The sequence below is a fragment of the Chelonoidis abingdonii genome, chromosome 4, assembly GCF_003597395.2.
Source record: "Chelonoidis abingdonii isolate Lonesome George chromosome 4, CheloAbing_2.0, whole genome shotgun sequence".
NCBI classification, from domain to species: Eukaryota; Metazoa; Chordata; order Testudines; family Testudinidae; genus Chelonoidis; species Chelonoidis abingdonii.
Window position 1 is genome coordinate 146,430,622 of NC_133772.1, and position 26,794 is coordinate 146,457,415.

Consider the following 26,794-nt stretch of genomic DNA (forward strand, 5'->3'; position numbering starts at 1 on the left):
CTTGAAAGGTCATTGAGTCCAGCCCCCTGCCTTCACTAGCAGGACCAATTTTTGCCCTAGATCCCTAAGTGGCCCCCTCAAGGACTGAACTCACAACCCTGGGTTTAGCAGGCCAATGCTCAAACCACTGAGCTATCCCTCCCCCCATTAAGATTTTCAAAAATAACATCCTAATCATAGGCTTCTCAGTCCATATTTAAGCACCTACATAAGTGATCTGATTTTCAGAAAGTACTGAGCAGTCACTCTCTGAAAATGAGCCCGCTCTAAGGTGTCTCAAGCTGAGCACCCAAAAACTGACAAACACAAAATCTCCAGACACTTCGAAAATCTTGCCTCTAGAAGCTTAACTTTAGGCTTCTATTTCTGAAAACTCTTAGCTTTAGTGTTTGCTCTTGAAGTTCCCTGTTATTCCCATTTCCCATCTGTTACTGAGGATCTACTGATTTCAAGGCTAGTGGTTTCTGTCTATTACCTTAAGAAATATGTCTTTACTTCTTCTAAGTATATAATTCCAGTTCTGTAATTCTGCCCCAAAGGTTCTACCAGGATCTCACTTCTTAGTTTGTTTTTGTATTTATATTTTTAATTATACTTTGTAAAGCATCTTAAGATGTCTTAGGCTTGGTCTACACTACAGAGTTATGCTAGCATAACTACTTTGGCTAGGAGCATGAAAAATTCACATCCCCTAAGTTGCCTAGTTATGTTGGCAGAACTCCCACAATACATGCAATTAAGCTGATGGAAGAGTGTTTCCACTGGCATAACTAATGTGGTTTAGGGAGACGCTGTTAGTATGTCAGCAGAACTCCTTCCGTTGGCACACAAAGCATCTACACTAGGGGTCTATTCTGGGACACCTGTGCCAACACAGACTCTGTAGTGCAGACATGGCCTCATGTGAGAGCCAACCACATGAAGCGTATGCCAACAGAAGGAATTCTAACAAAAACAATTAGGCTCAATTGTGTTGCCATTTCAACAGAGCTGAAGCACTCAAATTTCTTCAGCACGAAGATAATGTAAAACCTCTTGACATTTTAATAAATGGGGCTCTTACAGTATGTCTACACTACACCGCAATTACACTGCAGGCTGACTCAGGTGCATGGGGCTCTTTAATTGCAGTGCAGATGTCCGGACTTGGGCTGGAGCCTGGACTCTAGGACCCTATGAAGTGAGAAGGTCCCAGTGCTCGGGCTCCAGCCTGAGCTGGAATGTATACATTGCAATTAAACACCCCTCAGTTCAAGCCCCGTGAGCTCAAGTCAGCTGGCACGGGACAGCCAGAGGTGCCTAGCCACAGTGTAGGCATACCCTTAATCTCTGGGCTACTGGACCTTCCTTCAGTATGGCAGCCAGTTAACTTAAAAATTCAATTTCAATTTGTTCAGAAATAACATGAATATTATTTCAAAGCAAAATCCCCATCTATGATTAGGGTCCTACCAAATTCACGGTCCTTTTCACGGTCATAGGATTTTTTAAATAGTACATTTCATGATTTCAGATATTTAAATCTGAAATTTCATGGTGTTGTAATTGTAGGGTCCTGACCCAAAAAGGAGTTGAGGGGTTGCGGTACTGCTGCCCTTACTTCTACGATGCTGCTGGCGGCAACGCTGCCTTCAGAACTGGGCAACCAGAGAGCAGCACCTGCTGGCCAGGACCCCAGCACTGAAGGCAGAGCTGCTGCCATTAGCAGCACAAAAGGAAGGATGGCATGGTATGGTATTGCCATTCTGACTTCTGTGCTGCTGCCTGCACAGCTGGGTCCTCAGTCAGCAGCCACCACTCTCTAGCCACCCAGCTCTGAAGGCAGTAGCACAGAAGTAAGGTTGGCATGGTATGGTATTTCCACCCTTACTTCTGCGCTGCTGCTGACGGGGTGCTGCCTTCAGAGCTGGGCGCCTGGCCAACAGCCGCCACGTCCGCTCAGCTGTAAAGGCAGCAGCACAGAAGTAAGGGTGGCAATACCTTGACTCCCTCCCTGAAATAAACTTGTGACACTCCCCTGTAACCCACTTTGGGTCAGGACCCCAGTTTGAGAAACACTGCTCTCCCCATGAAATCTGTATAGCATAGGTTAAAAGCACACAAAAGACCAAATTTCATGGGGGGAGACCAGATTTCATGGTCCATGATGTTTTTTCATGGCCGTGAATTTGCTAGTGCCCTATCTATGATCCTTTGTAAGAATAACACTATCTCCTGACTCAAAGCTAGAACTTACTTTTCTGATTCTACTTCATGCTAAATATACACCTAAGTGTTTATCTGAGGCAAAATTCTCTCTTTAGATGCTCATGGGCATTTCCCACTGACTTTGATGGGTGCTGCAAAAGTGCATCTGATGGCAAAATGGGGCTATATTCTGTGTCCCTTTTTAGAGCAGGGGCAGGCAAACTTTTTGGCCTGAGGACATCAGGTTTTGTAAATTGTACGGAGGGTCGGTTAGGGGAGGCGGTCATGCCCCCCCGGCACTCCTGCCCCATCCAACCCCTCCTCTCATTCCTGATGGCCCCCCTGGAACTTCTACGCCAACCCTTCTCCCTGTTCCCTGGCTATCCCCAGAACCCCTGCCGCCCCATCCAACCCCTGCTCCTTCCTGACTGCCCCCCGGGACCGCTGCCCCCATTCAACTCCCTCTTTCCTCCCCAACCACCATCCACATCCCCACCCTCTGACCACCACTCTGAACTCCCCTGCCCTCTATCCAACCTCCCCTGCTCCCTGCCCCCTTACCATGCTGCCTGGAGCAGCAGTGACTGGTAGCGCTACAGCCGCACCGCCCAGCTGGAGCCAGCCACGCCACTGCCACCACCACGCAGCTCAGAGAACCGGGTCAGGCCCAGGAGCTCACAGCACTGCCACCAGAACATTGCACTGGCAGTGGAGTGAGCGAGCTGAGGCTGTGGGTGTGGATGAGTCTCCCAGACCAGGAGCTTGGGGGCCAGGCAGGACAGTCCCGCAGGCCAGATGTGGCCCGTGGGCCGTTATTTGCCCACCCCGTTTTAGAGTAACCTTTGGCCATTGGAAGTTTTCTGCTTGCCTGTCTGACTGTAATGAAGTCAAGTGCAAAAGGAAAAGATATCAGTTACAAATAAGTTTAGTTTTAGATCAGTGGTCCCCAACCTCTTTGTCTGGCAGGCACCAAACGAAGGACCGTGGCAGCGGTCGAGCATCCGCCGAAATGCCACTGAATTTTGGCAGCATTTCAGCGGCGATGCCTCTCGATGACGTCGCTTGTCGACCACCGGCCAGGATGCAGGCGCATTTAGATGCCCCCACGGGTGCCACCGCGTTGGGGACTGCTGCTTTAGATCATTGTAAATACTAATTAAAGACAATTCATAGCTCAAGAAACATTTGTGTAGATAAGGATGACATAAGACACTTTGCAGATTTGTTTTCTGCACCAGTTTCATTTGTCTTCAATGTTTTCCTTCAAATAAATCAGAGAGTAACTTCACCATAGGTAAGCCATTGGGAAATCCTTTTACAGAGGGGTAATGCAGCCCATATTCCCATAGAGCAGACAAAAAACTGAAAAATCAGCTTTGTAATGGACTTGATCCTGAAATCAAGATCAGTTTTTGCATGCAGAAAGACTGTATGATTGGCTATCAAAGAAACCAAACAAGCAAACATAGCATACTGTAAACATTTAAACAAAACTCCCTATTAATGTGAAACACAAGTACTGCTATTTCAAAAACACATTCCAAAACTTACCCAAAGAGACACAAGTTTAGGGAAAAATAAATTCTTCTCAGCCCTGCACACTCCAACAATGGTTGAGGAACCTTTAGCTTCATTATTTTTAGAGCCCAATTCTGACCAGCACCTTTACTACTCAAGTAGTCCCATTGAAATAAAGGGGACTGCTTGCTCTGTAGGGTGTGACTCAGTGTGAGTGAGGGGCACAGAATCTGGTCTTTAATGAGCTTGTGTGGAAGCCAGAGAGATTTTATGCTCATTCAGGCCCTGAAATATATATCCACAGGGGACGGAGACAAGAAATAAGAAGAAAACGCAGGAAGACTATTATCTAAAGCAAAGACTATTTAGTGTTTTCTACTAATAGCACATAAAAATAAGGCAAGCAAAGGCATGTTTTAATTTGCAGAGATACCTAATAAATTATAGGAATTGTGTAACTCTTTAATAGTTCCCTTGACAACTGTTTACAGTAACGTGTTCAGCTAAGGAAAACAAACTGTGAGCAAATCTGTTCCAAAAAAGGCAATGACTCGGTAAATACCATGAAGAAAAACTCAGTACTGTGTTTCACTTTACAGTTGAAAAGCCTCTGGTGAGATATTTACAGAAGTCTGTTTACAGCACAGAAATAAATGGACTATATCTGATACTATTTTTATATTTTAATGGATTTTACAGATTTTCATTCAACTTGCACGCAGCCACAGACATTTGCCAAAAACTTACATGAAAAGTTACATGAAACTTGCATAACTTACCTTGCAGTGAAATATGAAGATCATCTATTTCGGTGGAAGATTGCTCCTCAGCTAATGGAGATGATTTCTTACATGCCATATTAAACTTCAGGATGATTATATCATTTCCACGTTATTTCAGCTGACAAACTGAAATGAGAAAGAAAAAGAAAAGTTAGGAGATCAGCACCTCTGTGTTCTCATTAAGAACTGGTGCTCTTAAACGCTAGCCTGATAGGAGACATGCTATATTTTTTTTCCTGCTAAGGTGTTTCCTTAGCTTATGTAGAAAAAAGTGACTACACCTACTTTTTGAATCATAAAGTTAGTTGTCCGTTGGCTCTATTCAGGTTATTTCTAATGGCTGGCTGAACTCCAGAATTCAAATAATGGCTTCAAATGTGTCTTGCCATGAACGCAATGCAATTAGAAAGATTCAAAACACGGTAGGCTTTTTGTAGGAAGTCAGGTTGACAAAGGCTCATGTACATTTGTTACTGACTAACCCAAAAGGTTTTCTTTAAATCTTCATATTTTACAGACTTCTTTTCCTGCTTGGTAATTGTTAGAGTAGACTGGAAACAACAGCAGCTGAGCCTGCAAAGATTACACAATTAAAGTGTAACAAAAAAGGTGATGGTTGATATAACAGAACAATCATTCTTGCTGTTCCTATCTGTATCTTAGCTACTCCTCTTCTCCCACAAAATCTATTTCTCACAAAGGAGTTTTATTTTCTAGCCCTCGTTTTTTCCCTTCTGTGGATGCCTCCCTCATCTCTAACGCCATCTTAGAGAACAATATGCAGTATCCTTTTTTTAAAAAAATAGTCTTATATATTTGACTGTGGTAACTACATTGTTTAACTTTACAGTGGGAGAAAACCTGGCCTCTCAAAAACAGACCGGCATTTTTTTCAAAAAGTTAAAAAAATTAAATGAAGTCAAACAGATCTGACCTTAAACAAACTCTGTTCGCAAACAACAGAACATTTTCAGCACCAAGTATAACAAGTGGCATGCCCAACTCTTATTATTTATTAATATTTAGTGTTGTGTATCTAAACTCCTGATCACAACGCAGAAAATTAACCCCTCCTTTCTGTGCTTATTTAGTTCAACCTGTGTTTATTTGGTTTGAATAAAAGGCTAACATTTAAACCTGCGAAACACTGAAAAAAACATTCTGCCTTTCTTTCCTACATAGATAGCTGCTGGCAGGGCTAGCTTTATGAACGGTGGGGCCCAATTCGAGTACCCGGCGATGGTCCAGGGCTTCGGCAGCACTTCAGTGGTGGTGGGGTCTGCTCCAGGTCTTCCACGGCACCAAAGGACCCCCCGCTGCTGAAATGCTGCCAAAGTCCGGGAGTAGGACCCCCACCCCTCTACCACTGAAATGCTGCTGAAGACCCGGAACGGACCCCCACACACAAGCTGCCGGGTAAGTAAAAAAAATTTTAAAAATTAAAAAGACGCCTAAGGCGTGGGGCCCGATTCTGGGGAATTGGGGGAATCAGCTTAAAGCCGGCCCTGGGTGCTAGAACTAGGTGCGGGGCATGCTACAGGACCTCCTGGATTGAAGTGGTTTTCATTATATTCAGGGTTTACAGTTTGGTTCAATGGCTCTCAGCACCCCTGCCTACATAATCTTAAAAGAATGTTAAATTAAAAAGAAAGCTTGCCCCCAGTTTTCAGTGTTCCTTTAAGAGTGAATGCCAAACCTGTAAAACCAAAACAGTTTGAAATCCCCAAACAATGAGAAGATACGTGTATATTGAATGCCAATGTTTCCTGTCTTCCATGGGCCTATTTTATGAGGTGACACTACACTAAAAACCAAAACCTGTTCATCTTACTCATGTGACATTGAAGTCAATGTGCTTATGAACATGTGGAGCAGGATTTGGCCCTAAAGTTCTACGGTGATCATTTTCCCAGTGTATTTAAAAGACAAAGGGTGTTTATGGAAGTCTCAATAAAAACAAAACATTTTAAATGTGAAAGAGAAAGTATAATGCAGTGGATAGTGCCGTAGACTGGGAGCAAATAGACCTGGGTTCTACTCCCAGCTGTGCCACTAACCTGCTATGTGACAAATCATGTCACCACTCCGTGCCTCAATTTCCCCTCCCACCCTTTATCTGTCTTGTCTATTTAGACTCTAAACTCTTGAGGGCAGAAAACTCTCTTACTATGTGCTCTCTAATCTCAGGTGGTGTCTCTAGCTGTTACTACAGTACACATAAATTATTAATAATAATTTTAAACCAACCCATACTGTACTTGGATTTATTACATATCCAAAATGAAAACCAAATGCAATATCCACCTCATAAATTTTGGGCTAGATTGCAACCCTCTTACTCACATGGAGTAGCATCTGACTCTGAAAGTAGTACCTTTGACTTCAGTGGGACTTCACTCAAAGTAAGATACTATTCAGTGTGAGTAACTGTATTATATTTAGCCTTTAATAAATCTACTGTACTCACTAGATTAATAAGATTGATTGTTATTGCTTTCATGTTCCTATTAAATATTTCCTTTTTTATTTTACATTTAGACTGATCCTTTTATTGGATAACTATCCGACACAATTATGTGTAGCTAAGCCAGTTCCTTATAACAGACTGTATTAATGGGTAATTATGAAAAAACAATGTTTTAAAAAAATTAAAAGCTTTTGAATGGCAGTGTGCCATTTCGGTATGGACAGAAACCTCAGCTGAAGGAATTACCTTTGCCTATTCATCTCTCTTGAAAGTTCAGGAAAGCATTTAAGCTTAGGTAAGTATTGCCAGCCCCAGACGCTCAAAAAATCATTAGTCAAACCCAGAAAAATCATGAGACTAACTTCAAAGTCATGAGAGGTAGCAACACTGTTTTAAGTCCCATGTCCCCAGTAAGACTTAAGTTCACGCTTGACTTCAAGAGAGATGACCAAATAACGATGCTTTCCTGAATAGCCTTTATGATATTCTGGACTCCAAAGAAAGGAGAGTCGAAGACAGATTTAGAGGCTTCACCAGTGGAGATTTCAGAGCTGTAAGTGTATAATGTGGATCACTGCATTTTATGAATGTATTTTTATTTACTCCAGTCATATTTAATTTTATGGGAAAAAATGAAGTTACCAATTGTAGAATCCATATGATTTATAGTGGAAATGATGCTATTCTCAGCAATATCTGTGTAATTATCACATTATAATTACAAATTAACTTAGTTTAATAACGTGAGTGTGTGTAGTAATTACACAGGCTACATGCGTGAACATTGTGCACATTGACTGAGACCTCCTATGGGACCCAATCCTGAAAAATCCTGAGCTCACACAGGGGAGCTCAGAGGTGCACCCTTCAAAACCAAAAGTGAAATAAGGACCACAAACCCATGCAGCCAAGCTACAACCTCCAGGGTCTGGGTGTAGAGTGGATGACAAAGCTCTCTGAGCCACAGCTGAACTGGTTCTCTCCTTTGTGAATCCATGTCCCCAAGCTGCCCCCTTCCCCCTACCCTGCAGGGCCAAGATCTACAGCAGAGTTCTTCCCACGTGGAAGTGACCGTGATACCATCCAGCACACAGGGTTTCTACGGTGTTTGGTCCTAATGTGCACGTTTTGACCTCAGGATTAGCACCATGGTTATTAAATAAGTGGAGAACAATCCTGCCTCAAGTGAGCCTGAGAACTTTCTGTTGTTGCTGTTATAATTTGGACATATTCCTTGAACCTGATATCTCTATACTCAGTAGGCGTGTTTCACTTTGTCATATGCTACATGCATATTTCCAAATCTGGGACTGATGTGGATTTAAAAATCATTGGGATAATGGAAGTAAATGACCCAGCTCCTAAAAACTTAGGTCTTATCTACACAGGGAAATTTACCAGCATAACTATACAAGTATAATTCCATTGCCAGTAAATTTCCCCATCTAGACAAGTTCTAATTAGATTAGAACTCATATGCAGAAGATTATATTGCAAAGTTGTTGGCAATAGTCTTACTCTCTGCTTGTTTATTTATAAGCAACTATTTCTAGGGTGCTATCCAACTAATACGTGGCGGCTGATAAACCAGTTTGGCTGCACAAGTGATGTTGCAATGGGAATGACAGTCATTCCTACTGTGGATCCTCATATTGCCTGTTCTTTTTTTCTCTTCTCTTCAGTGCCACTGATTATTTATGACCCACTCAGGAATTCTGAAAGTATTTCCCTCTGCAGAGGCCTCTACATATAAACTAAAGCCTGATCCTAGCAACAGATTATTATTAACCATGAGTCCACTTGGAGCAGATGTCATGGATAGAAACAGCTGATTTTTGTCTTTTGTGTTTTTTTAATTGTAGTGTTCTATTTACTTCCTAATAATTAACAGAGATCTTGTATATTTTATTTTTTGCAAACATTAGAAGAAAATCAGTAGTATCTGTACCTATAATGAGTTTTGAGCTTTTCTAGTTGCTAGTAAAGTTGTTTTTAGACTATTTTTCCAGCATTGCATCATCTTCTCGATGGGAAATTGTCAAGGTCATGGTCATGCCATTATATATGACTGAGAGAATTCCACAGACATCACAACAGTTAAGGTTCTATAGGTATTTACATTTTCATCCAAGTTCTGATGGGTTGATACCTCTTTTGTTTTAAAGTAATTTACAGCATGCTGAGATATGACCTGCAGGTTTCTGCCTCAACATTATATTTACCATTTTTAAATAGGTTTACTTACATGAAAAATCATCAGGGGGTTAGGTATTTTTACATGGACTTCTCTGAGACCCTTGCAACAAAATACCCTCAGTAGAGTGGAGTCCTGCCCTAAACTGAATGTAAAAGTACTTCATTTCCAGAGAAAAATGCTTGGAATATACCCATGGGCTTCTGGGGGGATATTGTCTGGACAATCTTTCCAGTTCTACAGCACCCAGCTGAAACACTTCTTCATCATAAATCCACAATTCCCTTTCCCCAAATGATACTGAGCCAGTTCCTCAGCTGGTGCAAATCAGCTAGTTCCACTGATTTACCCCAGCTGATGCTCTGACCCATTATCTCCTTGACTGGCTTCATTTTCCATGAAAAATAAAACATGTCACATACTTTCATCATTGAACAAGAAAGAATTCAACTTGTTCCAGGAAAGTTAAAGGTATGATTTAAATCCATTAAAAGCAAGTTAGTTCTGAGTAACATAGTCCCCATGCTTTCTCAAGAGAAATAACTGGTTCCCATCAGAACTCTAGTCACCCCAAAGTTGGTAGTGAGGAAAGTCATGACCGTGTCCCTACTCCGCACAAGTCCCTGCTGCAGAAGACAGCGTATCAAGCTCTCCATTAAAGTGTGCTCCACATGTGAGTTGGGAAGCTTTGAATCATCAGGAACAACTTAAGATCTTCCCTAAGAGAAGTGAACATGGAAAAGTTTAGACATCCTAAATAGCTCTGCTCAGGCACAGTAGAGAACCAGTTGGGCTCTAACTATATATCTAATCCTGTACCCAATACTCATATGAGTAAAATTATTTATGAGAACAGTCCCACTGAAGGTTAACTGTATGGGTAAAACTATTAACAGGAGTACGGTTATAAGACTGTCCCTTCTATGATTATTTTATTTACGACGGTACATTTTTTCTTGCCCAGAGGCTTCCCACCAATCTATTTATAATCCTGGCAAGATTCCAAGCAAAACATAAGGCTATACAAAGGCCATGTCACTTTTTAAGGCCAACAAATGTTACTTCTTTGTTTTGGTTTATATACAAATAGTGCTTCCTGTTAAACCAGCACAATTGATCTTCTCATTAAATTTATCAGATAACAATGTGTACTTTTTTTTTTTAAAGTATATTTCCTGATAGTACTTTTTGTTAAACATATTATCACCAATTTTAACAGGAGAATTACATACTTCAAATTGCACTATTGCTGCACTTTTAAAGCATGTTGCTGTTTTCATTAAAAACACTGAACTTTCACATAGCATATGTCTCTTACTTAAATGACTGTATTCGTTCCGGTTATCACTAGCTGCTGAGACTTTCAGTCGTAATTTTTTAGAGAGATTGTGAAATTTAATTATTTGAGGTCAATGCATTAGACCAAATTTTGCCCTAAAAATGCATGAACACAACTCCAAAATAAATCAATCTGAATTCTGTGCATGTATCCAAGGCCAGAATGTGGCTCCCAGAGAAATGTGTGTTCTATTTGGCTGTGTTCTATTTTTAGAGCTAGAGTTTACCTCAGATTTATTTCCTCATAACTAGAAATCCAGAAATGGAGTCTATATAGTAGTTTGATAAACCTGAATTTTCAAAACCTGCAGTTACCCTCATTCAGTTATCTCTTCTCATTAGTAAAGAACAGAGTGACTTTAACAGACTATGCAGTAACTCAAAAAAGAGACTGATGCCGAGAGCAGTAGAGTGCAGGAAGTCTAGGAAACTGGGGAATACTTGTGGCCCCACCAAAATCAGTTGGAATTTTGGATGGGATTTCACCTCTGGAAACTACCATTCATAGCTACAGACCCTACGCATTGTGCTGAAGCCTCTGGATACATGAAAAATTTCCTTGCCTGACTCATTGCTGCCCCCCAGAGCAGCACATTCAAGGCCAGAATAGAGATACTTTCTCCAGTGCACAGAAAGTCCAAAGGCTCTCTTGTATAGCTGCTGTGACTGTGACCCTTTCCCACTGCATGGCATAATGCAGCCACAACGCAGGCCATCCCATTAAATAAAACATTCATAAAGGGCGGAGGGGAATGGACATCATAAAAAAAAAATAAAAAACATGGATTGACATAAAATCAGTATTGGTCAGCTGAGAAAAAAGGGAAGCTCCAGGATATTTGATTTAATCTGACTCCTTATATTATGTTCCCACCATAACAACAGAAGTGTCCTTGATGTACAGCCACATGAGCAACTCTTTATATCACTCTCCCTGGTGTCCTAAACCTGCCTCATTTGTCAACATTCAGAAGGGAGGAGGCAGGAGGCCTCTAGGACCCTTATGGTGACATTAACTCTCACTTGGCAGTTTGACAAACCAAGATAAACAGGAAAATCTAGCCTATTTTGATTGAGTGTATTTCAATAAATTGTTTTTTATTTAGAAACATTTCTATTCTGCCTTAGGGATTACCATTCAGACTGCTTGTTTATTGTCTTAACAGAGACCCAGGGCCTGAGTCTCATTTACACAAGGCCATTTGATACCACTGATGGTGTAAAGGCCATTTAAAGTGGAAGAAAATTATAATTACTTCCACAGTACATTATCAGAGTGCTGTACCACAGTGCATTATCAGAGAATTAGGCACACAATCAAGATGACCTTGAAAATGGTAGAGATTTTTCCTTTTCACAGCGTTCCTACTTCCTGGTTGTTGTTTTTTTTTTTTACAATAAAGGAAGCAGTCTAATGGTTCAAATGCAGATTATTCTGCTGGTGTGAACCAACATTAGCCAGGGCACTGGGTTTCTCTCTGAGATAACAGGTCTGTTCTTGGAAAGAAAGATCCCTCTGAATGTCAGTAACCTGTTAGTAAAATCAAAAGAAACAAGCAGCGTGAGGTGGTGCTGGAGAGACTGGTGTGGATTCATAAACCAAATCCTGGGATTGTCTCTGGGACCCTCGGCCTGTTCTTGCAGAGAGCAAGATTCTTGTAAACTGCAGCACACTGTTGTCTCCTAAGAACAGAGCAGACAAAGAAATCAAGGGTGACAAGGAAGGAAAGGGATGCGCAATGTCATGCTCACACACAACCCAAAACAGAGCAGAGAGGTCTCATGTTAGGCCTATCTGCCTTGACAATATTCCTTTAAAGATCAATGATTGTTTAGATTGCTATATAGAACAGAAAAGAGGCATCACCCTGCAAGTGGTTCTTAACAAAAAAACTCTCTTCAGTAATGTTCGCTGCTCAGTATTAGCCAGAGAGCGAGAAATCAATCACAGGAGAGAGAGATTGGGAAAGTAAAATTCAGACCAAACTTCTTGAAACTTGATAGGAAAATTAAACTTTAAATGTAGTAGCAGGTGCAGAATTGACAGCCCTGGATTCATCCCTTATGGACAGACCTTGTCCAGTTCAGGCTACAGCAATGTAAACTTCCACCCACCATCCCACCAACATACATGAACTCTGACCTGGAAGGATTACCCATAGGAGTAAGAAATCACTTAGTCTTCACTAGAATGCAATTCTTTCTGGTGAGAATTACACCAAGAGTGACAGTTAGTGCCTTCTTTTCAAAAGGCTTCTGCTCTGTGGGCATATAGTTTGCATACAGACCATTGCTTTCAGGCATATAATCTGCATGATCAAATGTCTGCACGCAAAATGAGAGTCCCTTTGACAAAGATGACCTTAGTGTTTATGATGTGAGAAAAATCTGTGTTTCTACAACTTATCTAGGTAGATTTTCTCCACCAAATCCTTCAGCACTGTGAAACAAAGCACTTTTGTTTAGATAACTGATTAAGACAAAGTAAAACAATGTATCTGTCTCTGCTTTCAAGGAACTTGTTGCTTTTTAATTTTTTAAAACTTTAATTCACAGAATGGTTTCAAGCCAACACAATAACTTTTTTGATACAACGAAAGCCTAGCGAGCCACTTTTGGTAACAGTATTAAGACAACTAAGAGGTGACTAGTCAGCCCAACTGCCTATAGAAAAGGAACTTTATGCTGTACTAGAGCTGTTATGACAAGCTATTATTATACACAAAACACTACTTTAAAAGAACAATAAGTTTACAAAGACAAACACTCAAAAGGTAGGAAATGCCATATTTAAGATTCCCTGTGCAATCTTAATTTGCCCCCCTTCTGCATTTGTATTCTGATAGTCTTTAATTACATAATCACATGCTATAACTCTTAACTCTGATATTTCCTAACTTTTGAATGTCTGACTTTGCAACCTTAATGTTCTTTTAATGTAGGTTTTTGCATGTCATTTCCTAGGTTTTTAAAAAAGCAAACTGAAAAAAACAAAAAGTCTACCACGTGCAACCATACTGACCACCACATGGGTCTTCAGAAAGTTTGGAACCTTTAGATCCACAGCACTGATCTCTGCCACTTGAGCTAATGGAGTAACTGACAGCAGTATTAGATTGTCATCCTCTATACAGACCAGCCATTAGAGACGAATGAGACACACTGATTGACAGTGGGTTTCACAGCTTTTTGCTACCAGCAGAGAACTGCTGAGGCTCAGGAATTCTGGATTCATTTCCAGGTTCTGGAGAGTGTTCTTTCATGGGCACAGACCCCCTCTGCTCCTATTCCCAGCCTTTACTTATCCCAGTCTCTTTGCTTATGCAGTCCCAGCCTCAACTCCCTGGGCCTCCTCATTCCATTTCCAGTGTCTTTGCCCAGCCCGTACCAGGCCGCTCATCCAAGTCCCAGTCTCCCTCCTCTGGGCTCCACATCCCAGTCTCCCTGTAGGCTCCTTGCCCATCCTGTCCTTGTCTCCCCCACCCCAACTCCCAGTCTTCTGTCCTTGCTCCTTATCCCAATCTACTCCCTCTTCCTCTGCTCTTCCCTGTCCAACTCTTGTCCCCACTGCATTTCAGTCACGCTGCTTCCTCCTCCTTCTCCACACTGCCTATTCATCAGCAGGGGTAACACTGAGAGTACAAGAGAGACAGACTCCCTCCTCTCATTTCCTGTACCTGATCCTGCTGCCACTGGGAGCAGCAATAGCTGGAAAAATACTGTGCTCAGCCCACTGCAGGCCTGGGCTCAAGCATACCCAGTGCAGACAGATTTCCTGGAAAATTTTGCTGTCAAAATCTAAGAAGTCTCTATGGAACAACAGTGAATAGAGATTTTTCAAAGGCTGATAACTTGGCCAAATTTGGACTTTTCATGGACTGATCAAAAGGCACGTGGCTGACACCAGCTAGATTTCAAATCCCTTCTCCAAAGCACAGAGGTGCAAGAACTTCTCCATGAAATAGTTACCAGAACTTTTTTAACATGGGCAAAACAAGACATTCCCCCCTCCTTCCAATCTCATTCTGCAAGGTCTCTGAACCATTCTTGCTGAAATGTTCCAGAAAAAAAAAAATCTACTTGAGGCAGTCACCTGGCATGGAAAATTTCTGCCCAACAATTTAAATTTGGCAAAGTTGTAAGCAACTGAAAACAGGACAATCTTAATTACAGGTAATGCTACCAGCACTACCTATAATTAGTACTACAGTAGGGCCTGGCCACCCCAAATGGGATCAGAGCCATAGGCACCGATTCTGTGGGTGCTCCGAGGCAGGAGCACCAATGGGGAAATATTAGTGGGCGCTCTGCACACACTGGCAGCCAAAGCTCTCTTCACCCCTCCAGCCCTACCTCCTCCTCCACCTCCTCCCCTGAGCACACCACGTCCCTGCTCCTCCACCTACCTCCCAGCGCTTTCTGCCCAGCTGCCGCCAAACAGCTGTTAGGCGGCTGTTTGGCTCAGAGGAGGGGGAGGAGCGAGAACATGGTGCACTCAGGGGAGGAGGTGGGGAAAAGGCGGGGCAGGGATTTGTGGAAGGAGTTGGAATAGGGGCAGGGAGGGGGCAAAGTTGGGGTGGGGACTTTGGGGAAGGAGTAAGAAGGGGGGCAGGGTGGAGTGGGAAGAGGCAGGGCAGGAGCAGGGTCTCATGAAAGGGATGGAGTGGGAGCAAGGCCGGGGACAGAGAGGGGGGTTGAGCACCCATGGGAAAGCGGGAAAGTCAGCACCTATGATCAGAGCCCCACTGAACTAAGTAACATACACACAAAGACTTAGGGACAGTTCTATCCTGAAGGGAGTAACAACTATATCAACAAGACAACTATTGTTCCCGTTTTACAGATGGAACATTGAAGCATGGAGTGATTAAATGGCTTGCTCAATATCACACAAGAAGTCTGCAGCTGAGCCTGAAACTGAATCCACATCTTCTAAGTCTCAGGTCAGTGCCTTAATCACAGATCCAGCCTTCCTTTCTGCAAGTTGCTTTATTCCTAGAGCCAGTTCAGGATTTCTTCTGATGTTGCCAAAACAGGAAAATATCTACAGATCTTGTGTGTCTCTCTCACCAAAGCAGACTTTCAAGTGGTAATGTTATAAAGCATTAAGTTACTTGTCAACAAGTTCAGTCAAGTAGTACAAAAAATGTGCTGTAGAAACAGAGCTACTGTTCCATTCTTCACTGATATTGTTTGAAAGAATGATTCTAAGACTCAGAAGGCAGAGTGAACCATAACTGACTGTGGTACTGTAGGTGGACTCCAGTGTGGGAATTTTCAAAATTATAATGTACATTTCTGCATGTTTTCCAATTCATTTGTTTTGAACAAAGCTCTGGTAGCAATTTATCATGACAGTGCAGTAATCTGGCATGTGAACACAGTCTCACAAATCTTTAGTAATAGGATATGCCTCCAAACTTATTTGAAATCGTGCATTGCTTTCCCATTGAATAGACATACGGAATAGCTTTATTGAGAAATATTTGAAAGGAGGAACATAGTGATGAGAGTGAGGGAATTGGGAGTCAGCTAATGTCATACATTTGAAATATGAGTTTTAACAACTATACGAAATGGTAGCATCAGACCACAGGTGAGTTCAGTGAAGACATTCAAAGTCAACACAAGAGATAAAGAGATGTAATTGCTCCCCAAGGAACAGCACTCTCCATGCACCAGCATTCACCACGGACGTCTGTGCTGCAAAAGTTTCTGGTTTCTCCAACTCAGAAGTGCTATTCAGTGTGTATTCTGGGAAGAAAATTCAGATTTCCCACAACTTCAAAATAGGGCCAGCTGTGCTGCCTTTTCCCACTGTTAGCCACTACATCTGGACCATGGAGGCTATTTGTTTCCATTGTCTTTTCCAACAGGAAACAGAATATCCCCTGTGACTGGTGTATTTCACCCCTAACACTCCCACTCGAATTTATGCAACAAATGGTACAAGTGACCTAGCCAACATTTCTTTAAAAAAAATAAATAAAATCAATAGCCACTCCACACCTACCAGTCTGCTGACTTCTTTGGCACTGTGAGCTCTGTCTCAAGGGGTTGATTAAAATGAAAAACAATGTCTGGAAATAACTAGGATTGATCCTTTCTAGTTTTCATGGTTAGCTTTGTAGAGTGGCTTTCTTCCAGTTCTTTCTTTAATAGTTCATTCGTTTTTATTTAATCCATTCATTTAAGGACTTGACTTCAACTCATCATTCATTTTGCCTCTTGGTGACTAACCACTGACCCTCAGCACAAAGAAACTTTTGATCAAATCTTGACTCAGACAGTATTTTCCTTCTCCTTTTTACTTTCTATTTACTTCTGTCAAGTCCTCTATCTTTCCCCAGAATGAGGTGGGAGAATGCACTTGTACTTGTCTGGAATTAGAACTGAATAGGATTTATTTAATACACAGTCTTACCTCAATAATATATCCTGAGGTATTGGCAATGTGTTTTGGGGTAGAGGAGAGTGAAGGGAGAAAAGACAATGAATCACTGGCGTAGATAATTTAAAAACAGAGGTTTTTCTGAGAAGGAAACAAGCACTGACATTAGGTTGTACCCCAGCAAGCATTATTTTGATAGACAGTGTCTGTTTTATGAGGGCAATAGTAGATAGCAGTGTTGTCTAGTGGTGGGGGCACTGGCCAGGGAGTTAGGAGACGTGAGTGCTATTTCTGGCTCTACCACTAATCTGCTGCGTGACCTTGAAAAAGTCACTTTGCCTTTGTTTACCTTCCCTATCCTTTGCCTCTGTCATTTAGAATGTCAGATCTTCAGGACAGGGATTGTCTCACACTAGCATCTAATCCAAAGCCTGTTAAAGTCAGTGGAAAGAGTCACATTGCATTCAAAGGGCTTTGAATCAGACACTACACGCTTACACAGTGCCTTGCACAGGGGTCCCTGTTCTCAGTTTGTGCCTTTTAGGCACTACCACACAACATAATAAACAATATATGATTAGTGAGATGGTCACAACTTGATTGTGTTACACAAGTTGGATTGCTGACCTACAGCACAAACAATAATGTGTATGTGAGAACCCGAGAACAGATCATTTTAGAAATTGGTTCAGATTGTTTATACACAGTACTAATTTGTTTGGATATTTTATTGTTGTATTTGTTATTTTTGCTAATAGCTATATAAATTATGTAATGAGAAACATGGGAGCTGCCCCTCTAGAAACAGGATGGGGACACTTGGGAGTGGGCCCTTGAAGGAGCCATGAGTAGTGCATGCTGCTGTGGTGGGAAGTTATAACAACAATAATACCTGGCTCTGATCTAGCGCTTTTCTGGACTTAGGCTCGAGGAAGCTCCCAAGGTAGGTTAGAATTCAAAGAATAAATAAAGTTCTTCAAAAACTGAGTCTTGTCATTGAAGGTGTACCGTATATGCTAGCTGCTCTGTGCACTGGGCAGGTAGAAGTAATTTCCTCTCACACCTACATCATGCTATTTGAGCCATGAAGTTGGGAGGTGCACAGCGTCCTCTCTCACAAAGCATACTTCATACTTCCATGCTGAGCTGTCTGCCGTAACGTTACGCCCAGACCAACAAGATCAGACACATCTGAACGCACATTCCTCTTTTTTGTCTTTCCATTTTGTTATTGGTCATCCTCCTGTCCCTGTACTGACAGCCAGTGTGCTTTAGGAAAAAAGCCTTTTCTCACATAAAGCTTCTTTTATCTGTCCCTCCTACACCTCCATAACAATAATTGTAAGGGTCCCGTCCCCCCCTTTTTAAATAGTCTTTCCTTAAATAGACTTTACAACTGGTTTTAGAGCTTCTGAGAACTGATTTTGCTCTTATCCTACCCCACTCCACAAACCAGATGACATTGCCCTGACCACTACACCCCCTAGACTGTGGAGGTATTGCAACCTCCATGTAAGGGGCAGTGTGTATTATGCTGCCCCAGAGCAGACTAGGGAACAAAGTGTGACACAGAGAATCAGAGCTGTGTCATTGGTTCCCTTTTGCTGTAGGAGTGAGATGTGATCTATATCTGCCTTTTTTCCATCACAGCTTAGGTGCCCCTCCATACAGACTTAGCTGAGTTTGCCTGCACCTGGGGGAAGAAGGGAAGACAAAGCTTCACCCACTCTTGACCCCTGCCCGATGGCAGCACCAGAGAGGCTGCTCTCCCTCATGCTGTGAGATCCACAATGCAGATGATCCACACAGCGGATTTAGAGGTTGTCCTCCTTACACACCAACACAGATGCATACCTTGGGTCACAGTTTAGCCCATAACACAGTAAAACTCACCCCAATTTCCAGGACAACATCAATAATCACAGTTTGTACTAATGGGTCTTCACATGTCTCCACAGACCCATTTAGGAAGAACAACATTTACCACACTGACCACAGAGCCATCTGCCTGATTGTGTTGATTGTTTCCATACCCGGTACTGTGTTTCCGACAGCACAACATGGCTCTTCTCAAAAGTCATGGACACCCACGCTTTTGGGCTGGTGCCATGCAATGCGGTCAGTTGCCAATTGTCAAAGATCAAGTCATAGATATTTGTCTTGTGCAGATGTTGTTTCAGAGTATCTTTGAAACACTTCATATGCCCTCCACCCTTATGGTTACCAGAGCTCAATTTGAAACATAGAATTTGTTTTGATAGACAGGTCTTAGGCATATGAATTACATGACCAAGCCCTAAAATTACCACCTACATTTCTAATATTTCTAAAAGTTCATAGTTAAAGATAACACTCTCTCTCCACATCAAAAAGCCCCATAAGTAGGGGCAGCATCATTTGCTATGGGCCAAGTTGGGCAGTCACCTCCCACCCCCAGACCTTGGTTTATCCCCTCCACCCAGATTTTTCATAGGTCTGTATGCTCCATTATGTCTTCCACTCTCCAGCCCACCCCCCAACTTTGCAGGATAGAATTGCATATAATGTTCATATGCTGAAACAACTTTGCTCCACCTAGGATTTTTCTGAAATGATACCCCTGCCCTTAAGAGAGCCCATAAAGAAGGCAAGCAAGGAAAGCAAGTTGGCAAGACTAACTTTCACCCCATTCTTTAAACAAAAAAATTACACACTCAGGTACAGCCTGATACATCTTATCCAAAATTATTGGGAGTGTGTTCAGTTATTGTAATCAATACTGTACACAGACAGGCATTCCACATGCACAAGCAGGCACTTCTGCATCTATACTTTTTAAAAACAATACCTGTTGTACTTCAGAGAGAAAAAGAAATTGATTTAGCCTGCTCACAAGACACAGTCACGATCTTCAGCAGGAAGAGGTGTCATCACTTTATATCTTTCTAAACAAAAACAATAATTGAGAATCCAGATCTAAAACAGAGCCACAGTTGCTAAGAAAACACCATCACAAACAGATGCAAGAAGACGACTCATGGAGTAAGGCCCTATCTCCCCACTTCAGAAATAAATCATGAGAAAAATGACTACTCTTCTTTATGCCTGATCTTTCAAACCATGTTTCTTGGCTGTTTGTTTATTTAGGTTGGGGGCTAGGCTGGAAACAGTACTTAGAACTTGTCTACACATGGAGTTATTCAGGAACAGTTATTCCAGAAAAAGTCCACATGTAGACACCCTTATTCTGGAATAAAGATCCCTTGTTCCTGTTTAGCTTAACATACTTTGAAAACAAGCTAACTGCTGAGCTAAACTCTATTTATGGAATTCATTATCAGTAAAGGGGTTTTATCATTCTTACAGTGAACTCAATGCAAAGACTAAACAAGGGCCCATTTTTCTTTGAAACAAGGGCTTCTCAACAAAAGAGAGAACTTGACCTAGAAATCATATCAAGTCTGTAAAGTTTAAAACTGTAGCGTGTGAAATATTAGTATTTTTCTTTTGTTGCTATCGTTTAAAACACAAAACTCAAACCACTGTCACAGAGAGAAAGCATTTTAATCCTATTAGATCATTATCCAGCAATGTTTGCTGCTTCTTGAATTGGTTCATTGTGTCTATTCTTACAAACTTTGCTTCACAAATAAAAAAAAATCTAGCTCCCTATGGGCCTGATCTAGTTCCCACCAAAGCCAACTGAAAGACTTCTATTGACTTCAATGGACTTTGGATCATACCCTATGGGGGGGGAGGGGGGGCGGCAAGAGGGAGGAAACATCTTCTATTTATTTATTTTTCCATGTTCAGCTCTTAACCAGGTATGAAGGGTATAGCACTTTTTAACACCTTGTTCCTAAAGGTGACTTGTAAATGCTTTTTTTTTTAATCCAGGAATTGAAGTAAGATGTTCTGAATGCCCTAAATCAGTAGCTCTCAACCCTTCCAGACTACTGCACCCCTTTCAGGAGTCTGACTTGTCTTACACACCGTAAGTTTCACCTCACTTAAAAACTACTTGCTTACAAAATCAAACATAAAAATACAAAACTGTCACAGCACACTATTACTGAAAAATTGCTTACTTTCTCATTTTTACCATATAATTCTAAAATAAATCAATTGGAATATAAATACTGTACTTACATTTCTGTGTACTATATAGAGAAGTATAAACAAATCACTGTATGAGATTTTAGTTTGCACCGACTTCACTAGTGCTTTTTATGTAGCCTGTTGTAAAACTAGGCAACTATCTAGATGAGTTGATGTATTCTCTGGAAGACCTCTGCGTACCCCCAGGGGTACGTGTACCTTGGGTTGAGAACCACTTCCCTAAATAACTATGGTAAGAGGGTCATCCACAACTCTACTAATGCAGGGACTGATGCTGCAAATTGTTCCACACAGGCAAACTACTGCACCCATGCAGAGCCCCAGGGAAGGTCTTAGGGCCTAACCTTACAAGGTTATCAGCATCTCTGCCAATGTGTTATGCAATCTCAACTCCTGTTGATTTCAGTGGAAAATGAGGTCACTCAGCACCCAGCAGGAGGTGCTCAGCATCTTGAAAGACTAAGCCCTTACTATTTAGCAAAGTATTTATTACTATGAGAAGCTCTATTCAATAGGACTACTCATAGTGGCAAGCACTATGCTGGGTAGTAACTGTTTGCAGGATTGGGTCTTTATAAATTATCTTTTCTCACAGCTAATTAGATCTTGATATATCTCACTAGCTTCCATTCAGGGGCGGCTCCAGGCACCAGCACGCCAAGCGCGTGCCTGGGGCGGCAAGCCACCAGGGGGGCTCTGCCAGTCGCCGCGAGGGTGGCAGGCAGGCTCTCTTCAGAGGCATGCCTGCGGAGGGTCCCTGGTCCCGCGGCTTCAGTGAACCTCCCGCAGGCGTGACGCCGAATCCGCAGGACCGGGGACCTCCCGCCAACAAGCCGCCGAAGGCAGCCTGCCTGCCGTGCTTGGGGAGGCAAAATACCTAGAGCCACCCCTGCTTCCATTCCATGTGATTGAAATCCCAGCATGCACTTATCAGGTGTTGTCAGACTGCTACAGAAAGAGCCAACCTAGAGGGTTTGGGTAAATGATTTTATTTTAACATAATGCACTGTTTTTCCTAGGGTTTTAAAAAATCTAATGTTACCGCCTACTGTATATGTTAGTTTAAAAAACTAATGGAGCTCATGTACAAACAACAAAAACAAATGTCCTTGTTCCCCAGAGGTCAGCTCCAGTTCCTTGCAAGGTTCGCTGCTAGGCCTCACTCCAGCATGCGCTGTGCTGGCAATATATCACACATATAGCAAGAACCAGCTACAGCAGAGATGTGGAACCTTTCGCACTGAAATCCACAGTAAGTCTCAACTCCTCCGACATCAAGCGTCAGTGCAAACCAGACCTCTCACATGTCCTCCTTTCAAGGGATATCACTCATGTTAGTCTCAAAGTTATTCCCTTTCCACACAAATTTGGTCTCCCCTCAATTTTATAGTTAAAAATTACTTACATCAGAAATAAAGACACATGAAGATGAAGTTATAAAGTCATTTACGCTAAATGAATTACTTTCACAGCATTTTAAGGTTCCTGCACAGACAACATCTGTATACCCATGACCACAATCTTTGTCAGACTGTGTCTGACAGTAAGGCGTTGGCACGTTAAGATGTATGATGCAAACATACATCTCTGGAAAGACTGGGATCAACCTAGAGCTCCCCTTGCTCCATGTCACAGGCTGGCTGCTGGCCCTTTAAGGCATCCAGGCTCAGCCTTGCCAGGCTCAGCCTAGCCCTCAGTTGATGATTAGTGACCCCAGCTGCAAGGAATCAGAAAGGACTACTGAAACCGAGCAGGGAAGTCAGTGTAGGAGAGATGCAGAGGAGGCAGGACTTACCTGTAAGTGGAAGCCTAGCAGTCTGGGGCTGGCTGTGACTAAAAAGCTGAGTCATAAGAGTAGAGCTAACTCCTGTGATAAGCCCCTGGAGCAAGGGGCCAGCTGTCCAGGGAGACAGTCCTTGGGCTGATGTTCTGGAATGGGAACAGGGAATAGAAGAGACCCACAGAGAGCAGTACGTTCCTGTGGGACAGCTCTTACATACGGCCTACCTGGAGCAGGGAGACCAGTAAATGGAGCTGCCAGTGTCCCCGGAGAAAGGAGGCAGTGGGGGAATCCTGTAAGAGGAACCAGAGAAGCTCTACAGGGGCCAGGAGAAGGAGCCAAGAAGCAGAGAACTTCAGAGCAGTCCCAGAAGAACAGTAAGATTGGGCATTTGTTTTGGACTTTTTGTTACCCCAGAAAGGGAGTGAACTTTTTTATGTGATTTGGCCAGATGGCCATGATGCAGAGCTGAGGAAGTGACCATCAGGAGTCCAGAGATAAGGTCCTTTGCCAACACTGCACCAATCCACAAAGCCTGAGTCAGGTGCCTGGGTTGCTATATGATGAGGAGAGATAGGCACCTAAGACTGCAATCCACAAAAGCCATCATGCTAGGCGGCTCCCTGCCTAAGCTAACCAATGGACGATACTGACAACAGGGATGTGTGCTAAGCTCTGCCCCTCTCACTGGGGTAGGGACCTAAGTCTTATTGAAGGAATAAGTTAGGTGGCTGCTTTGCTCTGCACAAAACAGAGGTAGAGGCGATTCCCACCTTCAACTTTTAATCCAGTGGTTAGAGAACTCAGATAGGATGTGAGAGACTCAAGTTCAATCCCCTCCTCTCTGCCAGAGGGAGAGATAGGGCTTGAACAGCAGTTTCTCACCTTTCAGGAGTGTTCTAAACACTGGGCTATGGGATATACTCATGTGGGGAACCCTCATTCTCTCCTGTTGAAGCTAATCCTTTGTGAATAAATAATGAAAGAGTTATCTGAAGGAGGGGGACTGGATCCAGGGTCTCCCACCTACTAGGCAGGTGTCCTAACACTGGACTGAATCATTGTCCCCTGCCTTGAGGCTGTATTGCAGGGTTGTCAGGAATGGGCTTTGTCCAGCAAGGGGCTAGTACTCACAGGGTGCACCCTTCTACTCCCTGAGGGCCTGCTGCTGCAGTGGTTGGGTGGTCTTGGATGACAGGATTCAGCTCCCTGCCCATCTCGCTTTGCCACGGCACAGAGGAAGTGGACAGGGCTGCACTGAATTCTGGCAGGAACTGTGGACAGGGGGAGCAAAGTTCAGGAAAAGCTAAAATCTGGGTGGAAAGCGATAAAATCCATTATTGGCTTTTTCGAAACCTGGATATTTTTTAGAGATAATGGATAAACACCAAAAATGATGGGCCTTATTTAGAGACAATTACGGAAGTGGTTGAAACTGATGAGTTTGCTAACCAGATGCATGGGGCTCTGTGCATTCCACATTTCCTGTTTCTGGTTTTCTGATTTTAACCAAAATCTGTAGGGTTTTGCTCACTGATATCTAGAACATTCCCTGAATTTTTACAATTGATCAGCTGGGGCATTTCAAAAGTTTTCACACTACAGATAAAGAAATGCCACTGAATTGAGCGTAAGGCGCCATATGTTTAACCAATAATCATAATACCTGGCTGGGCGAAGCAAAGCCTTACACTCATCTCAATGGCAGTCTCTGTTTGGCTTATAATGAGCCCTAGAGTTGAAGGAAAGAGAGGGGGCACAGAGGGGGGGAGAAGAATGAGGGCAATGGAATAGGGGGAGAACATGGGCACACAGAGTCTCTGCCATATGGACAGAGGGAGGACGGGGGGGGGCACACAGAGCCCCTGCTGTGTGGTGAGGAATGGGGAGTACAAAAAGCCGCCACCATGAGGGTGGGGAGAATGGAGGAAAATGGAGGATAATGATATGGGGGGAGGAGGAGAGACAGAGCCCCTGGCATAGGGAAAGGGTATCTGAAGGGCTGCAGCAGGTGGCGCCTTTTTTTTTTAAATGCTCCCCCTGTTCCCTCCACCTGGCTATGCCACTGACACAGAGCCCATAGCATGTAGTGGAGGGAGAATGGGGAACAGAGTCCTTGGCATGCGGGGAAGAGGGGAATATGGGGTATATAAAGCTGTGGCATGTGAGGAGGAATAGAGGACCCTACTATTCTGAAGGGAGAAATAGGGGACACAGAGCTCTTGGCACTTGTAGGAGTTCGGGGAGTCACAGGGAGTCCCTTAAATAGAGGGGCACAGGAAAGTAGCCTATAGGGAGCTTGTGGGGTGGAATGGAGGGATACAAGGAGCCCTGACGAGTGCAATGAGCTCGGCCTACAGAAGCTACAGAGTGTGCAACCTCTGCTATGTAGCATTTTGTCCATCATGGCTGTATGAGCAAACACTGGTAATAAAGTTAATAATACGACTAACTCCTATAGTCCTTATTCAGCCAAGACGCCCATGCGCTTCAGTGGAATTTTGCCTTAATAAGGATTCAGGCTCAGAATCCAAGTACCTAACCGACTATGTAACAATAATCTTAAAAGATAACATATGTTACGTAAGCAAGAGAACGTCAAGTCAGGAAGAAATACTAGTCCTTCGGTTTGTGGATTATCTCTTCCACGTATAAGTTTACATGTCCTCCTGCATCATGGTGTCTCCAAAAACACATCACTAGGACTAATACTCAAGAAACTACTATTTCAAAGCTGGAAAACATGGGTTTCAAAAGGGTGTTAGTTTGGCTCAATGACAGAGAAGGTGATTTCACACAAAAAAAAGTGGCCTATGCTTCTTGAACTATCTTATTAGAGGGTTTGTACTTAAGTCTCACTAGTTTTTCCCTACTCCTCCCCATTCCTGCAATTTGATTTATCTCACAAAGATCCTGTAAGTGGTTATGCCTGTGCACAACTAGTAGTTTTTTTTCTGTCAGAAAAATGAAATAAATGGTAAACTGAAGCCATTTGAAATATATGTTAAAAATACCAACACCTGCAAACTGCATTGCTTGATTAAATAAGGCACATGATTTTTCCTTTAAAACCTCTGATTACAAGTCACAGGGGGCCAGGGAAGGTGAAGCTGACACCTAAGGAACAAAGGCAGCTTCAGCCAACAAAGGCTGCCAGGTACGGTAACCAAAGCCTAGACAATGAAGGCGGAGGGGGGCTCTCCAGCATCCCAGCTACTGAGGGGCGCAGGGGGCTGCGGGAAGAAGGGGTCGCTGCGGTGCTGTCGCCAGGGGCAGGCGCTTGGTACTTTCCAGGCGTCGTGTCACCCACACAAAGGGCTTCTCTCGGCAGCGCTCGGCTCCCTTCCCGCCCGGGCGTGGGGCTCGCTCGCTGACATCCCCACTAGCGCGGAGCCTGCCTCCCGCAGCCGGGGCAGCAGCGCCGGTAGGAGCCCCCGGGCGGCGGCAGCAGCCCCTGCCCCGCCTGCCCGCAGCACACGCCGCCAGTTAGCGGCCGCCAACTTCCTGCGCGCTCCCCCACAGACGCTCCGCGGGCGGCGGGAGCCCCCAGGACCGCCGCACCGCGCTGCCCGGCCGGACGCGGACACCCGCGGCTCCAGGGGGTGCTGGGAGATACTCACTGTCCGCGCGGTCCGGGGGCGGCAGGGGGCACCCGCCTGCGCTGGGGGATGGGGAGCGGGGACCCTGGCGTTGCCTCGGGAGGGGACTGGGCGCGGTGGCGCGGCCCCTTGCTCCGCTCCTCGGCTGCAAACCACGCCCCGGGCCGGTGCAAGCCCGGACTCTCCCGACTCCCGCCGCCGCTCGCGGCCCCTAGTGCAGGAAGTCGGAGCGCCTTTGGTCCACACGCCCCTGAGAGGAGCCCAGCCCAGCGCGCCTAGCGCCCACCTTCCAAACAAACAGCACGTGGCTGGGCCCGGAGCCCGGCTGCCCCCGCCCGGCACCTGCCTGACGGCCACAGGCCAGGCCAGGCCAGGCGGTCCTAGCCACAGGCGGAGAAAATGCGGCCCCTGCAACGCCTGGGTTTGTCTAGGGCGGCTGG

At 43.7% G+C, this 26,794-nt stretch overlaps 1 protein-coding gene across 1 annotated transcript in view; it reads right to left on the reverse strand.

Moving 5' to 3' along the window:
* The window catches only part of SYNE2 (spectrin repeat containing nuclear envelope protein 2), a 280,671-nt gene extending 254,183 nt beyond the window's left edge, over positions 1–26,488 (reverse strand). The window contains exons 1-2 of the mRNA XM_075065745.1: positions 26,376–26,488; positions 4,485–4,613 (exon numbers count right to left, since the gene is read on the reverse strand). Coding sequence (XP_074921846.1) covers positions 4,485–4,563 — 79 coding nt within the window. The 5' untranslated portion in view covers positions 4,564–4,613; positions 26,376–26,488. The remainder of the gene's footprint in view (positions 1–4,484; positions 4,614–26,375) is intronic.
* Between the last annotated feature and the right edge of the window lie 306 nt (positions 26,489–26,794).